Raw genomic sequence first — 17,023 nt, forward strand, 5'->3', positions numbered from 1 at the left:
TAATATAGTGCTTGAATTCAGCCTCAGGAATGGAATCCCATCCTTTGATGAGGGAACCTTATCAAAATTCTAATCTTTCTTCGAAGCCCAACTTAAAAGCCCCCACCTCCAGGAAGCCTTCCCTACTCTGCTCAGTTAAAATCAGTCTCCACCTCCTCTCTGTTCCTATATGCAGCTTTAAAAGAAAAATCTCTGGTATATTTATTGTTTTTGCTGAACTATAATTATCCTATATAATAAAGAGCTAATATGCTAATTAGACCAGACGGCAGAACGACCTTCTGAAACAACCTTCTGGAATGACCTTTCAGAATGACCACTGGGTGGGAGGCAGGGGGTGGGGCTGTGAGTCAGACAGGGCCATGAGGGCCGAGGCAGCCAGGGCCGCAAAGACCTGCTCTTGCACGAATTTTGTGCATCAGGCCTCCAGTTTCTTATATTTGTCTTTCCCTTCAACGTAATAAATCCCCTTGGTTATTTTGGGGCCCACTCATAGTATCTACCATGTAGGAGATGCCAGTTATATGTGCTCCAAGGTAAAAGAAAAGCATCAAAAACGTTCTTCACCTTCAAGGAGGCTGGACCTCATTGAGGAGATAGCATCCTCTCGGGCAATAGTGTAAGGGGCTGGGAGAAGGAAGAAAAGGAACCATCTACTGAGCATCTGTTATAAACCAGGTACTTTACCTGCATTATCACTTTTAATCCTTCTAATAACTCCATAAAAATAATACTAAGTCCATTTTGCAGATGAGATGACTGCGACAGAAAGGAGCAAAGTAGGAATGCAAAATTTGGGGATGAAAAGTAATAGCAAATATTAAGAAATTCTGAGAGCTTTCCCATCAGTGCTTCCCTTCCCTGTGACTCCGGGTAAGATGTGTAGGGAGGTTCATTTAACTTTGCCAGGGTCACACAGCAATAGGCTGAAGCTGCAGTTCTTACAGGTTCCCAGGTGATGCCAGTGATGCTGGTGTAGGGACATACTTAGAGCAGTAAGACTTTAAGCAACAACTGTGTGAACTACTAACAGAAAATCAATCTTCTGACTAGTTGGCTTTACAAACACTGAGTTTGCAGGAAAAAAAGTCAAGACTCAGCCAAACAGATGTAAACTCTCACAGAAAAGGGGTGGCATAGGGTAGACCCATGGGTGCACCCGCATCTCAAAGCAGCCCCTGTCAATGTGAAGGAGGGAAGGAGATCCCAACACAGGGTTTGTGCCTCCCCTTGAGTTCTTACCTGATGCCCGACACTCTGCTGTGCTTTGGCACAGAGGCCAGACCCCATAGAGAGAAAGCGTGAGCTGCAAAATCACACAGACCTGGGTCCATGCAAATCCTAGCCCTGGAGCCTACTTCCTGTTTGACTTGGGCAGGTTAACACTTCTTAGCCTCGCTTCCTGTATCTGCACAATGGGCCTTGTGTACCCATTTCACACAGGATTATATTAGGTCCTCTTACTAGGCCATTTAGCATAGTGCCTGGCATAAAATAGGCACTGAATAAATTGTAGCAGTTCTTCGTCCACATGCTAATATAGTTAATCCTCACAGTGATCCTTTGATTGTGAGGATAAGGGATTATCCCTGTTTTCCAGATAAGGGAACAGGCTGATGAAGCTTAAATGACTTAACCAAAGTTATACAGAAAATATGGTTTTGAGCCCCCACCCTACTGCCTGCACACACGTATGCAGTAACAGCCGCAGAGCTCGCTGCCCTCTTTTGGGTGAGTTCAGGTAGATTTCAAGGCAGCCGACAGCCAGGAAAGCCCTCGGGACTGGCAGGAGGGAGTCCTGGGATGTGGAGTTGGCTTCGGTTAACCCAGCATGTGGATTACCGCCACACAGGTGATCTTGAGGTGACTGGGGATTTTATCATGTGCTTTGAGAACAGAATTTCAGCCTGAGCTAGGGGTTCTAACATCCACAAAAATTCCTTACTCAACTCAGAAGTTTTCATCAACAGCAGCTACCCATCTGGCAGCCCCCCTCGGGGGCTTTGCAGATGAGGGAAGTAACTGTGAGGTTTCTGGAGGATGACGCTTTTTGAAGACAGAAAGAGCAAGCTGTGCAGGTTAGCAGTGCAGAAATGCTGAGGTTCCTTCTGGCCAGCCCTGCAAGGGGACGGACAACTTCTCTGCTGCTGCCATCAGCCATGAGGATGTCACATTCGGAATCCTGCTGTCATAACCCCCATGACCTCAAAGGCAAGGGACAACAACTTCTGTCCTGAATGACTGGGAAAATGAGGGGTTATATCAGCTATGGTGGTCACATCCCTAGAGTTTAAGTACAAATTAAAAATGCTTAACGCAAACTATCAGCGATAATCTGCTTTTTCTTAGGTGATTCAGAAAAGCCTCAGAGGTATTTCAGGGCCTCAAAATAGTTGTCAATAACATTTTAGTTCAAATGGAGTAACTGTGGTTATCGCAAAGGATACCAGATTTGGAGTCAAAGGCTCTAGACCGGGGCAAACTATGGCCCAAAAGACAAATTGAGCCCACTGCCTGTTTTTCTAAATAAAGTTTTATTGGAACACAGACACTCATTTGTTTACATGTCGTATGTGGCTGCTTTCATGCTACAATGGCAGAGTTGTCATGACAGGGCCTAAAGGACCCACCAATGCTAAACTATTTGCCATCTCACCCTATGTATAAAACAATTTCCCCATCCCCTGATCTAGACTAAGATCCAGCTCTGTAACGTAGGGAAAAGTAGTGTTTTCCCTGCACTTCAGTTTCCACATCTGTAAAATGATGATTATCTCTCCCACAGGCTGTTGTGGGAATTGAATGCGACAGAAGAGGGGGAGAGGGGGGAGCACTTTGGAAACCCAGAGTCTCTGTGGAAGGTGGGCAGGGATGGGTTTTATCGTCCACCTGAACGATACTGCAGAAGCCACCTAGGACATTTTTTGTCTGTGTTGTGTTTTCCAATCATCCCTGATGTTAGCTTATTGTCGTGTTCTCTCCTTTCCCCAAGGACCCGCCCTCTACCTCTTCTCCCCCCAAACATAAAAACATCTGGTCATATGCTTCCAGAATTAAAGAATTAGTACAAATGTGTTTATCTATTCTTTCACGTAGCCAGTATTTGTTGAGTACCCTCTATGTTCAAAGATGCAAACTTTTATAAGCTAGTTTTTAGGGAGAGAAGTGATTGACGTCTAAGGGGAGAAGTTAGGTGTACAAATCATTATAGCAGAATAGAGATTTCGCCACGTCATACTAGGAGGACACGGCATGTGTTTGTGTTGTGCATGTGCGATTTACAAAAACAGAAATACTCATGTTCAGATTTAAGAAAAGCTTGGTAAGAAAAAAACCTGTTTACTCCAAAACCCAACTGAAATGCCTTAAAATGTAGGCATTATGTGTGAAAGTTTTCCTTGGAAACTACATTCTAATTTTAAGTTGCTATCCCAAACTACCAAGAATGCATGTCCTCCTCATGGGTGGTCATTGGAGACCCGCCCCCCTTTGCCCATGTTCAGAACTATCAAGGACTGGTTACATGTAAGGGCTGTAGGTTACCTGGGCTTCAAAAAGCCAGGTTCTCACCATAGTTTCTGAATTTTGGAGGCAGTCTTTATTTCATAATATCTTACCTCTTTATTGATTTATTTTTTCTTTATTGATAATTCAACAAACATTAACTTCAGTAATTTAATTTTTTATTTGTTCAACTTGCTATCAAAATTAATTCATTAATTGAGAACAAAAATTGAGTTTAATTTTCTGTTCTGAAATACTGTTGCCATACCTATATAGTCAAATCTTGCCATAGCTAATAAGAAAGAAGATGCATTTATTTGGGGGGGGGGGGGTGTGCGGCGAGGGGAGGAGAGAAAGAATAATATAAGGACCGACCATATCTATAAGAATAATATAAGGACCGACCATATCTATGTTTGGGTCCTACACATACACTTAGCTCTAGACTCTTGACTGGGTCCCTTGGGCCTTCCCAGCATGGTGGCTCTCTTGGTCCCCATGGATATAGTGCTGGAATTTTTTGTGCATATGTTTCATCTATATTTTTCTATGTACATTTAAATACGGAACTGCAAACCCACAACCTATCGCCAATATATGGCCACCAAAACACAAAATTCTTCCTTATTTTACTCTCCCCCACTACTAAAAGAATTTTGAAAGAAATGGGTCTTTGGATTTTATATTTTCTACCTAGGGATTTAGTCCTCTATAGACTGTTGTAAAGAGGGTCTTTAGTTCCATAGAGCACTTTTTATTAGACTTAGCAGGACTCCTGTGATGGCAAGAGGCCCGTGAAGCAGCCTGTTTGGGAACTAGGTTAACCACAGGTAGTTTCACTGGGTTGCCAGCTTATCTCATAGCTTTCAATTCACAAGCAAGCTTTCCACTTCTGCCCTCCTCTTGTTCAATGCAGTGTTCTGTTTAAAGTTTGCAATTCGTTATTTCATATCAAGGAGTATCTCCAATCGTTTTTCCTCTTGCTTTCTAAAAGGATATTCATCTGGTTTTTACTTTTCCTAGAACACCCTCTTTCTTGATATTAAGCACAGTCTCTCTCTCTAAAGCTAGAGCACATAATGATAATACTGTCGTCAAGTACTAAGGTGATGGTGGGTTTGGGACTGATACAGGCAGGGGGAGAGCTATGACTCAGGAGTCCTTTCCTTCACTTGATCTTCAGAACCTTCCCAAGACCTGAGAGTGTTTCTTCCTCCTGAAACCAAGGTCCACAATCTATAATAATAAAAGCATAACATGCTAATTAGACCGGACAGCCAAACTACCTTCTGGACGAAGCCGGAGCTGGGAGGGCTGAGGCAGCCGGAGCTGCGATGGGCCAAGGCAGCCAGGGCTGCAAGGGGCTTGGCCCTTGCACAAATTTCGTGCATCGGGCCTCTAATAAAGATAAAATATAGAATGTATAACAATCATAGCCGTTCTACTATTTATTTCAGATTTCTGTAAACATATGAATAATTAGAAAGAAAGATAGTGTATCAGGGAACATGCATCACTGGTAGGCATGATAAATTCCTCCACATATATTCCATCACTGTGATGAATTATGAACTATTTGGATTTAGGTTCAATGTTTGCAGTTAAGTGGTGAGTGTTTTGTCTATATTTTTTCATTTTAGTTTTACACAAAGTATTTAGTGGGACAGGCTGACTGTCTGACTCATTTCCTAGAACTCATACCTGAGGTTTATCATTGAGAGTATTGCTTTTTGAAATGCCCTTTGAAGCAGCCCAACTTGGTGCATGACCGTTTAACATAAATAACTGTAAAAATATTTTAGTACAGTCATTTTTAAGGCTTCTCTTATATGCAAGATAGGTAGGACTAATAAATTTGCATGGTGAAAATGGAAATTTGCATGATGAAAATGAATTTAATTAGGTAAATTTAGTTAGGCTTGTTGAGGTGAAGCCAAATTTAAGATAAATGATATTTTTAAACCAATGAAATTAGTCTCTTTTACTTTTTTGATTTGCAGAAAATTTTGTGGGATGTGTGGCAAGGTCTTGTAATTCACACACACCTCTCTCTCACATTTACTCTTCTGTGTACACACTCACAGACAGACACACACCACAACCACAGTGAAAGGGGAAGAGAAGGGTCCCGGTGGCTGGAGGCTGCTCGGCATTCTCTCCTCCTTTTTCAGTTACTAATTCTGGCTGGTGAAGGGCATATCTGGAAAAGTTTGCCCCTTCCCCTGTCTTTTCCTATTCTAACTCTGTTATTCCAAAACACAAAGGAATGTGCTAATGGAAAGAATTGTCATTTGGGGGACAAAAAGAATGCATTTGCGTTTCCTTATGATTCTCTTTGTTTCCATCCTATAAAGGATAACAAAGTCACCCACTTTCTGATCCAGAACCCAACTTGTTTTCCCAGGTTCCCTCCTACAACCGACACAAACACAGACATTTACCAGCAAAACAGAAGCTGTTGGAAAGATTTTTTGGCTGCTGAAATGGGCTCCTGTCACCAGGACATGGCAGGCTTTTTGTTGTATTGTCTCCTAGCCCCGGCCGCTGTACTCCAAAGGGAGCTTTATGTAATCAGTCCTCCCTGACGTCTGATGTCCTGTCATTTTCCTCCCCTTCGGCTCTGCAGCCGCCCACAAATCAATAGCATTGCCTAGGAAGTTTCAGCTGGTTTTGCAGCCACCCTGAGCTCTGTGTTTCTTAAAGGGTATGTCAGTAAATGTAAAGTTTCCTAATGATATTTCTGGCTGATGGCACATGGCAGAGCTGATGGACTATTTATAATCAGTGGCACGATCGCAAACACATTATTTTTATTTCACTTAGAGGGGGAGCCCTGTCACTTGCCACCTCTCTTTGCAGACAAGCGGATGCCGTCTCCACCCAAAGGAGCTAAATTCTCTTAGAAGAATGTGCCTGCACACACCCCCTTTGAGTTAGGAGCTCCTCAGTCCTTTCCAATAGTACCCACCCCTCTTTTATGATTATTGGGCTGGGGGACTGATGGAGGCAATGAATTATTTGCAGCGACTGCTTAAAATTCTGGCCATGCCTTCACTATAATGTCTCCTGCACTCCTGGCTGCTCAGCTCCTGCTGCATTCCTCTGGGTGTGGGTGTGGCTGGCGTGACTGAGGCAGCAGACACCGCTCCTGCATCCAGCACTTGCCCCAGTTTTCCAGGACTAAGCATAGCAGAGCTGTCTTTTGTTGAGCAGCTGCTATGTTCTAAGCAATGTATGGGGTAGACATTTTATATGCAATATCTCATCAACCCTCTCAAACCTGTTTGTGGCAAATGCCACAAACTTTGGAGACAAGTCATTTAATCTCCTATCTCCCCCACATCTCTGAGATGTCACACTGCTTACAGGGAAATTCCCGGGACTCCAGTTCAGTTCTCTCTAACAAATGACACTTGTTCTCCATCCACTACCCTGTCCTGCCTCTTCTCCACTAAGAGGACATTGGTGTATATATGGTGTGGATGTGCAGGAATGCTTACCCATTCCCACCTTGGGCAGCTCCGTGAGCTCAAAAACTGACCAGAATGAAACATGAAAGAATTTGAAATTTCTCAACCTGAGGGTAAATCCTGGTATAACAGGAACCATATACTAGGAGGGTTTGGATTCACTGCAATGGGAAGTGTTACCTCTATAAAGATATTGAGCTCTCTCTCTCTCTCTCTCTCTCTCTTTCTCTCTCTCTCTTTTTTAAAAAATGTTTCCACAGGACAGAGTTTAGGGTATGGATTCGTTAACTATATTGATCCAAAGGATGCAGAGAAAGCCATCAACACTTTAAATGGACTCAGACTCCAGACCAAAACCATAAAGGTAAGAGGTGATATTCTGGCTCCTGATTGGGGAGGCACTGGTTGATTTCATCCCTTTGTTCTAATAAAGGCCATGAGGAAGCTGGAGGTGATGCTCTTTATTTATTCAGAGGACATTTCCTGGGGACACAGATCATTACGGAAGAGTGAAGTGAGGGCTGAGCACAGGGAGGGAACATGAGTGGTGGATGTCAGGGATGAGTACCCCACATGGAAGGCCTGTGAGCCTGAGTCTGCAGAGATGGCCAGAATTGAGCTACGGGAAGAAGCTGAGATAAGAAGCTGTTCCAGGCAGAGGGAACAGCACATGCAACGCTTTGAAAATGTACATAAATATTGTGAGTGAGAACAGCATATGGACTAGTGTGGCCTACGTTTGGATGGGGGGTGGGGGAGGACAGGGGCCTCATGTGCCAGGCTGAGCAGCTTGGCTTTACCTAAAGGTAGAGAGGACCCTCCTGAGACTTGAAAAGGAAAAATCAGTTATAAAATAAATACACTAGTGAACTGGTGTACAAAATCGACAGGAACAAAGGAATGACCAAAAAAGGAACATTCCAGGCATCTGAAAATAATCAGACCAGTAAATAATATCTATGCAAGGGTTAAGGTGAAAAATAACGGTGACCCAGAGCCTGCTCCTCCAGACCAAGGCTTCTGCAGCTGGATTGTCACTCTCAGTTCAGACTTCACCTGATGGGGTCCTTCAGGAGGTGGTGCCATTGGCTTTGAGGCCCCCTCTGACAGCCAGTGGTGAGCTCCTGAATGGAGCCTGCCTCCTCTGCCTCCCTTTCCCGGCCGCCCCACCTAGCATCCTGTTTGGGGGCAGCTGCCAGCCAATTAATGAGCCCCATTCTTCATAGCCTATTAAAGCAGGGGAGGTGTCTCCTGGGCACTCTTATCCTCACAACAGCAAGCCTGACACAAAGTGGGACAAAAGAGAAACCTCTCCCAGAATGGAAATCTATAGATGGCACCAGCTCTCTGTCTGAAAACACACAACCAGAACTTCTTAGTTCAACAGAGCTGCTTCTCCCACAGCCAGACTGACAGGGGAGACTAGTGGTGTAAGAGCATCTTACCATAGCTGGGAGGCAACCAAAACAAAACTTTCTCTTTGGGGAATATATTATGTGACTATCTTTCCTTTCTTCCTTCCTTTCTTTTTTCATCCTCCATCCCTCCCTCTCTCTCTCTCTACTTCCCCCTCCCTCCTTACTTCCTCCCTCCTTCCTCCCTCCCTCTCTTCCTCCCTCCTTCCTCCCTCCCTCTCTTCCTCCCTCCCTCCCTCCCTCCCTCACTCACTCCCTCCCTTCCTTCCTTCCTTCCTTTCTTCAGCAGCTTTACTTTTCTTTCTTTCTTTTTTTTAAAATATATTTCTTTATTGATTTCAGAGAAGGAGGGAGAAAGAGAGAGAGAGAAACATCAATGATGAGAAAGAATCATTGATCGGCTGCCTCCCGCACACCCCCTACTGGGGATCCAGCCCACAACTCAGGCATGTGCCCTTGGCCGGAATCGAACCTGGGACCCTTCAGTCCGCAGGCTGATGCTCTATCCACCGAGCCAAGCCGGCCAGGGCAGGTTTACTTTTCTAATTGAGTTTAGCTTATTTCTAAAGATGATTAGAAATTATCTTTCCTGATCTCATACAGTCTGTGGTACACAAAGACCCCAAAATAGGCCTGATTCAGGTTGCTTGGCTTAGAATCAATCCCTATGAGTTCTCTAAGGAGGAAATAATTGAGTGTTGCTTAAATACAGGGTAGTCCTCTGAGAGGTCGGAGAATTAATTTCTTTCAAAAGAAAAACATACCTGTTTTTGTGCTTTAAGTAAAGATGGGATGCTCCTGTCACCTGACTTTGTGATGAGGCCACACCAGGTTGAGAGCTGTATTTGTGGTTTGGATTGATTTTTCTGTGCTATCCAATTCAGTATTAGAATGTCAGACGTTTACTCTTCCCTTGATGGACACCCTGACCTTGAAGCGAGAAAGATACTTTTCTTCCCTGCAGTTTTCTTGAAATCCAAACTTCCCCCAAGAGCTTAGGCTCAAATCATCAGCCATCCATTCTGTGTGGTTTTTTTTGTTAAGTGATCCCTGAAGCTGTAGGCATTTCCCCAAAGACTGAGTGAACCCAGCTCTTCTGATCTCAGAATGCACCCCTGGCCCATCATACCGTCAGAAGTAGTGCTTTGTCTAAGTGGATCTTGGCAACGAGGAACATTGATTGTTTTCTTTCTGTGAAGAGCCAGTCTCCCTCCTTTCCTTCCCTATATTCCTCTCCCTACCCCTCACCCACCCTCTGCTCTCCCGGCATCAGAACGCTGCCAACACATTTGCACCCAGCAGGAACGTGGGCTTCCAAGCCACTGTGGGATTCAAAATGCATGATGCCACGGCTAAATCAATGATTTCCATTCTCTACAACGAATGAAAGTTTAATGCGCAAACCTGGGGATTTCAGCCCTTTCATTAAAGCAGTTTATTTGCCATACTAAAAATTAAGTTTGAGTGATAGGTTCCTTTATTAACTTTTCCTCCCTTTCCTACAGGGACACACTGTTTAAGGTAAAAATCATATTAAAGGGGGGAGGAAAAGCAAACCTTTTTCATGTGCTGTTAATAGTCTCATCATTTATTAATTTTTAAAAATTGCTTTTCTGCCTTTTGGGCCTCTGTTTACTTCTTCTGCTTCAGTTTGCTTTGATAAGTGACATGAGATTTATCTCTCTACTCTAACTCCATGAAGGAGTAGAAAACTTGTCTATCTGGGGGAAAAAAATGTTATCTTAAAATATGCATTACAGAGATCTCCTTGGAACCATCTAGTACAGTGGTTCTCAACCTTCTGGCCCTTTAAATACAGTTCCTCATGTTGTGACCCAACCATAAAATTATTTTCGTTGCTACTTCATAACTGTAATGTTGCTACTGTTATGAATTGTAATGTAAATATCTGATAGGCAGGATGGTCTTAGGGGACCCCTGTGAAAGGGTCATTACCACCAAAGGGGTCGCGACCCACAGGTTGAGAATCACTGATCTAGTACATGTTTGCAAACTTTAGTCAAGTTAGTCCCTCCTTCTCACATTTATGGAGCATATTTGGAGTGCTTCATGCAAAACACACTACTTTAAATGTAATGCACAACCTAGATGCAGGTAAACCGAGTCCACTCTTATGCCTTGAAGATTAATGCCTAACAGCTAGAGTCAGAGATAGTTCTGGAAAGTGGGAAGTGGGGAGTGGAGGCTGTAGTGAGCTGTGGCACAGGAGAGAGGGCAGCTTTTCTTTAGCTACTGCTGATGGTCTAAGCCTAGATTGCTGCCAGATCTTCCGTTTGTTCAATAGAAACTGAAATCTAGATTTTTTTTTCAATGCCAAGTCTCCCAATTTTAGAGATTGGATACCAACTCAAAACATTTTAAAGCATTCTGTAGGTAGGCCAAACATCACTTAATAGTTGACCTGTGGACAAACAGTTGGAAGCCTCTGAACTCAAATTTAAATACACAAGCTCTGTTTGCTGATTGGAAGTGAATGACTCATTACTGGGCTGCTAGGAGAAGGTGCCCACAAATGATGGTTCCCCAAATATTTGTTTCCCATGTATTAAGGGGATGTAATGTGACTGTGTGAATACTGAGGGTGTGTGGAGGGCAAGGCCAGGCATCTGTCCTCAAGAAAAATACAATGACGCAGACACAGCATCAAAGCAGAGAAAGAGTGTGATTCCTAAGTCAGCCACCATGACCAGCGTGGATGACTGCAGATTACTTGCCTACCTGGAAAAACAAGCATCTTCTTTGGAAGCATGGATTACAGAGATCTCCTCGGAACCATGTAGTACACGTTTGCAAACATGGGACTGCAGAGCAATTATTCTTTGGATTGTAACCTCGTTAGTGGGGGGACAGTGGCCAGGTTCCCAGCCCTCATCTTGGAGAGCAGGCTCAGAGAGATGGAGTGACTTGCCCAAAGCCACACACGTGGCCAGCAGTGGAGCTGAGTTAGCATCCAGAGGATCTGTGAAGCGCTCTGTCAGAAGAGGAGCTGCTTCATATGTGACCATGAGCTTGAAAGGAAATAATAATAACAGTAATGCTACCTGACACTGAATATTTACTCTGGTCTATCTCCTTCACAAGTTCGATCGCATTTAAACCTTGAAACATTCTGGGGCTAGGTGCTTTACGCAGATCAGCTCCAATTCTTAAAATAACCCTGTAGGGAGGTTCTCTCTATACAAATGAGAAAACTGAGGCCCAAAGAGGTTAAGAGACTTACTGAGGATCACACCATTGGTAGTGAGATTTGGAGTAACAACAACATAGAAATGTTTTAAAGGGGGCTTTGGCAGAAGATCATACATGTTGGCATGTTGCCCTGCCTGTTTGTTCAGTGGCACGTGCCTTCTGTGAGGGTGTGGGTGTGCATTTGGCCTTGCACACACACGAGTTATACTCCCTGGCATGGGAAGGAGATATAAAAAGCAAACAAGTGGATTGTGTGGCTCTTGCAGGCTCTTGAGTAAACAGACTCGTGATTCAGGGCTTCTGCCATCAACCTGAGCGCTGACCTGACTTCAGCTCATTCCTTCTCAGACCCCTGCTTCCCAGGCAGTGCCCCAGCGATTCTCCCATCGCTCCATGCCAGGCAGTCATGGGCTTGCATTGCCAACCCACCAGGGCAGCCTGGCGCCTCACTGAAGAAACGGAGTCTTTTCTCAACATTTCAACCCTGAACCCAGTGGAGATGATTTGCCCCACTTAGGGCTTTGGGGATGCTGTTTGTTTAGTTCTCCACCCCACCCCACCCCCCACCCCCCAACTCGGCTCCAACATAGATCACTTTAGAGCAGTGGTTCTCAACCTTCCTAATGCCACAACCCTTTAATACAGTTCCTCATGTTGTGGTGACCCCCAATTTCATTGTTACAAATTGAACATAATTAAAGCATAGTGATTAATCACAAAAACAATATGTAATTATATATGTGTTTTCCGATGGTCTTAGGTGACCCCTGTGAAAGGGTCGTTCAACCCCCAAAGGGGTCGCGACCCACAGGTTGAGAACCGCTGCTTTGGACTCTGGAAAGCATTGGGTGAAGTGGCTCTGGAGTCTAGAAAATGATGTCCAGTACTCCTGGACCCCACACCGATGCCTGTCCCAGTCCTGGACCTCTCCATGGGCTCCAAAAGAGCAGCCTCTGAATTTGCAATGTAAATCCTGCCTCTCGTTAAGCAGGCTATCAAATCCAAGGGCAGTGCACCAGGTCTCAGGTTAATTAGGAACAAAGAAAATCAGATGGCTCTGTGGTGCTTCAAAAGAGGGATATGTTTATCCAAAGTTTGGATACACGTTCAAGTTACACTGAGATCCTTCAGCAAAAAGTGATTGCAAATTGGATTTGAGGGTTTGGAATTCTTCCCGCTAAAACGTTCACGGTAATAGGACCTCTGTTTAGACTTTAACCCATGTTTGAGGAGCAGGATTAGGGAAGTGTTCGCTGCCGCCTCTGGAAGCTCTTGTCTTACAGGGAACACAGACATGCCAAGGACCGACTCTAATGTAGTGAGACGGGTGGTCATGCGGCTGCAGGGTTCCCATTTGGCTTGGAGGGGCTGTGGGAAGTAGGGAGCTGAGCAAGCGAGGGAACTGTACAAGGAAGTAGGTTGCTGAGCCAGAGAGGGAGCTGGGCAAAGTAAAGTTCTAAGAAGGTTCACTAGGGCTGCTTGTTGAATGAAACCAACAGCTTGCAGGCTGTTGCGGTAGGTTTTTGTCAGCATGAGGCATTGGTTTTTCATAAGCTCTCCTGGGAGCTTTTTTACTCATTTTAAAAGCAAGACATGCTTATTGAAGAATTATTTGGAAAATGTATTATCTTATAATGAAGGCAGTATCAGCCATTCCCAACTCAATGCGGTTACCATCTTTATATATTTCCTTCCTTTTTTCATTGAGTTGCATGTTTGCAAATGGTTTTATGTCTTGTCTTTTTCTAATAATTGCATTAAGCGATTACTCAAATTATAAAATTATGAGTCTAAGTAAAACAGTCACAGAGCACAGCTCTTGTCCAAACTGGAGGTGTGAGTGATTTCAGGGATGAGGCGAGAAAAGGGCTGTTTCTGCCACTCAGTGAACCCAGGAGGGTTGGCACTCAGTCGGGAAATGGGGTGAGAGAGTAAGAAGACGCTTTATTGTGAGGCAGGAGCCCAGTTCAAGGGGGGAGCAGGACTAGAGAAGGGGAAGGCTTTTCAAAAGGAACCATCTCCCTTCTCCAGGAAGGAGAGGGAGAGCTCGCGCTCTTCATTCCAGCCTCCCTGGGCTGTGATGCGGCTTAGCCATTTCTCCATTTTCACTTTATTCTTCTAATAGCACTAACGGTGCCTCCAGGGGAATCTTCCCACACTTGAGTTTTGCAGGTTCCAGTTGGCCCCTCCCGCTTCTTGCTCTTGCCAGGGGTCATCAGGGATCCGGGCCTCCCTCCCTCCCCCAGCATCCACCCGCCTTGCTAAAGGCCTCCATTCCGCTGAGGCATCTTTTCTTTGCACTTGGCATAAGCAATTCTTTCTCCTATCACTGCTCTTAATGCTTCCGGAGAGTTAGCAGATCACTTTTTGCTGACGGATATCACCCCACCCAGGAATAATAGACTGCCTCCCTCAGTCTTGTTAATAATAAAAAGGCCTTTTTCTCCTCCCCCATTATATAGCTGTAGGCAGAGGCAGTGCAGGAGCGCTTCCCCTGCCAAGGTCAGCAAGGGCGGCTGGATCACTGAATCCCCAAGGAGCAAGGAGAGGGCACAGGGGCAAGGCCAGTGGAAACCGGAGCCCCACTTACCCAGTCATACCAAGCTGCTGTCTCCATGAGAGATTCTGTTTGGCTGCTATGCTACCCAGGGCCCTGTTCACTTCCTTTGAGTGAATAATTTCAGATACAGGGATAGGAGTTTGGGAGGTGGTTTCCCTACTGTCCCTGCCCAGTGAGGTTGATATGATCCAGCATCTTAGAGGCCATCCACGGTGTCCTGTATCTGGATTACAAAAGAAAATTAGACAGGTCCAGGTTGGGAGGACATGTAGATTTTTAGACGTGCGTGGAATGGGGCGTGGGCTTTATCAGCCTTCAAGTGTAAAATCAGTCAACAATGTGTTGCGAGCTGCTTAAAAAAGAAACCCAGACCTTGGCCATGTTAGGAGAATTGTGGACTCTAAATCACAGGAAATAGTGGTCCTTTCTTGGCCACTCTGGCCTGCTGTCTTGTATCTCATTCTCAGCTTCATGATTTTAAAAAACCTGACACATTCACCCCACGATGATTGCTTTTCCATTACCCTGAAGTGTGGGAAGGCGGGAGGGAGCCTGAAGTGACTCTAAAGCTCAATCCTGTATTTCAAGAATCTGTGAAGAGAACTTAGGGAGTTGTGATGGTAGAACATTAGCCTTAGGTGATAGTGAGTCCCTGATTGCCAAAGGCATTCAAATGGCGTCACTAAGGATAATGAAGAAAGGATTCCTATACCAGACTGGAGTCTGACTATGATCCGTAAGGTCCCTTCCAGTCTGAGATGCTGTAACTTCATGTTGCTCCTGGGCCTTGAGCTGTTCTTTCCAGGAGAGTGGCCACTGGTCATATATGGTTATAATTTGAATTTAAATTAAGTAAGATTAAATAAAATGAAAAGTTCAATTCCTCAGTCACACTAAGTATGTTTGAAGTACTCAGTAGCCACATGTAGCTAGTGGCTACCAAATTCAGCTGCACAGATCTAGACCATTTTCACGGTCCCCAAACATTCTACTGGGCAATGCTGGCCTAAAATCTCAGTGGCCCTGGGAAATAATCTCTTCTCCATCCTTATTACAAAGCCCCAGGGCAAATCAGTGGCCTATCAAAGGTCATTGAGCTTTTCCCTCTTCCCTTTCCCCTCATTATTCAGTCAGAAGAGCTCTATATTGAGATGGAGAGACAAGACCCAGCTCTGTCAAACACTACCAGGATGACCTGGGGAACTTACTTTACTTCTCTGGACTTATTTCCCCATCTACGGAATGGTTCCTTTCAGCTCTAACAGTCTAACTAAAACATTAGAGTGCGATCTTTCCAGCTTGATAACATTTCAGGGCGAGAGCAGTATGTGCCAAGTACACGGCTTTTATTTCACTGTCTGTCCACATCAGCCTACCAAAGGGGAAAGATCCCCAAATTTGAAGTCATATCTGGCTTTGTCTTAGTTCAGCTTTGTGACCTTGGATAAGTACTTGACCTCATTGAACTAGAGTTTGTCATCTGGAAAATAGAACTAATAATATCTCACCATGGCATACAGTGTGTGTTCTAGTAATGTTCCCCAGAATGAAGATGAATACAGTTGATTTCTAAAGTGAAAATTCCATGAGAAGGGGGGGAGACTTTTCCCATCTACCTGTTTCAGAGTCTGACTCCTGTTGAGTCTTGGGCAGCATACATAAAAGGCTTTGTATAGTAGAAAGTGTTATTATGGAGATTCTAGGTGGCCACAGTGACCTTATCAGGTTTTCATAAAGCAAGAGTCAGGAGTTGCAGTTTAATGAGGAGAGTGACTGAGTGTCTGAAGCCCTGAGTCTGAGAGCGGCTTTTCCACTAGCCAGGCCATTAAACCATTAGCACATCTCTCCCTTCTAGGGCCACCAGACAGACAGCGAAATTCTTGTACTTAGTAAGCCTCTTCCATAACCTGATGGACTTTTAAAAAGAAGCTGTAAAGCACACGAATCCATCACCACATCTTTGTTTTAAAACACATATTTATTTGGCCTACTGTGTGCCAGAGCCTCTCGTGATATTCTTGGATACTCGTCAACTCCATGATTCCCTTTTGCTTCTTCTCCCGGGGACTAAATGTCCTTGCAGACAGTATATTTCAACTTTCCATTTCAATTCGGAGAGCGTTTATTCAGCACCTGCCTATGTAAGGCTTCGCAACTAGATGCCACAGGAGGTCTGCCCAAACCGCCATCAGAATACTCAGACTATTAGGCCAGATTCAGTGTTGACACAGATGGCTGATGGGAGGCAGGGTGTGATAGCTGCTGCCATTGAAATGTGTACCATCTTTGGAGCCCAAGGAGAGAGCAGTCATTGGTGCCTGGGCTTCATGGAGGAGGCAGAATTCAGGCTGAGCCTGGAAGGATGGGCAGGAGTCTCCTTTTGCCATGATGATGAACAAACAGCAAGAACAAAGACATAGAAGTAGAAAATTTCAGTGCACATTCACCTTTTTTAGTTTGAATTGAGGTGGAAGGTGCATGGAGAAATTAGTGGGAGGAGAGGTCTGACCTGAATGCTCAGGTAAAGGATTGGAACTTCCATCACAAGGTGCTAGAGAACCCTTGAAAGTGTTTGAGCAGGGAGAAGTGGCACATTCAGAACTCCCTTGGAAATGTTAGCATCAGGTTTTGCCCCAGATAACAGAATATCATGTATCAGAAGGCGGGAGGGGGAAGTATGTGGTCCCAGTCCTCATGCTGACACCTGTCCTGCCTGCAGTCCTCGCAGTCAAAGCTGTAGTTTCCACGAGCCAGCTGGCTTCTTTCTTCTCTCCCAGCTCTTGGAGTAGGATTGGAGGTCCTTGAAAGGGTTGCTCCTAGAAGGCCCTGGCAGCACCAGAGTCTGTTCTCTGCTGCTGTTCTTC

At 44.7% G+C, this 17,023-nt stretch overlaps 1 protein-coding gene across 5 annotated transcripts in view; it reads left to right on the top strand.

The window, feature by feature from the left end:
• ELAVL4 (ELAV like RNA binding protein 4) overlaps positions 1–17,023 on the top strand; it is a 149,659-nt gene that overhangs the window by 119,177 nt on the left and 13,459 nt on the right. For all 5 annotated transcript variants that reach the window (XM_036352990.1, XM_036352991.1, XM_036352989.1 and 2 more), the window contains exon 3: positions 7,235–7,338. In XM_036352990.1, coding sequence (XP_036208883.1) covers positions 7,235–7,338 — 104 coding nt within the window. The remainder of the gene's footprint in view (positions 1–7,234; positions 7,339–17,023) is intronic.

Source organism: Myotis myotis, unplaced genomic scaffold (genome assembly GCF_014108235.1).
Source record: "Myotis myotis isolate mMyoMyo1 unplaced genomic scaffold, mMyoMyo1.p scaffold_m19_p_2, whole genome shotgun sequence".
Taxonomy (NCBI): Eukaryota; Metazoa; Chordata; class Mammalia; order Chiroptera; family Vespertilionidae; genus Myotis; species Myotis myotis.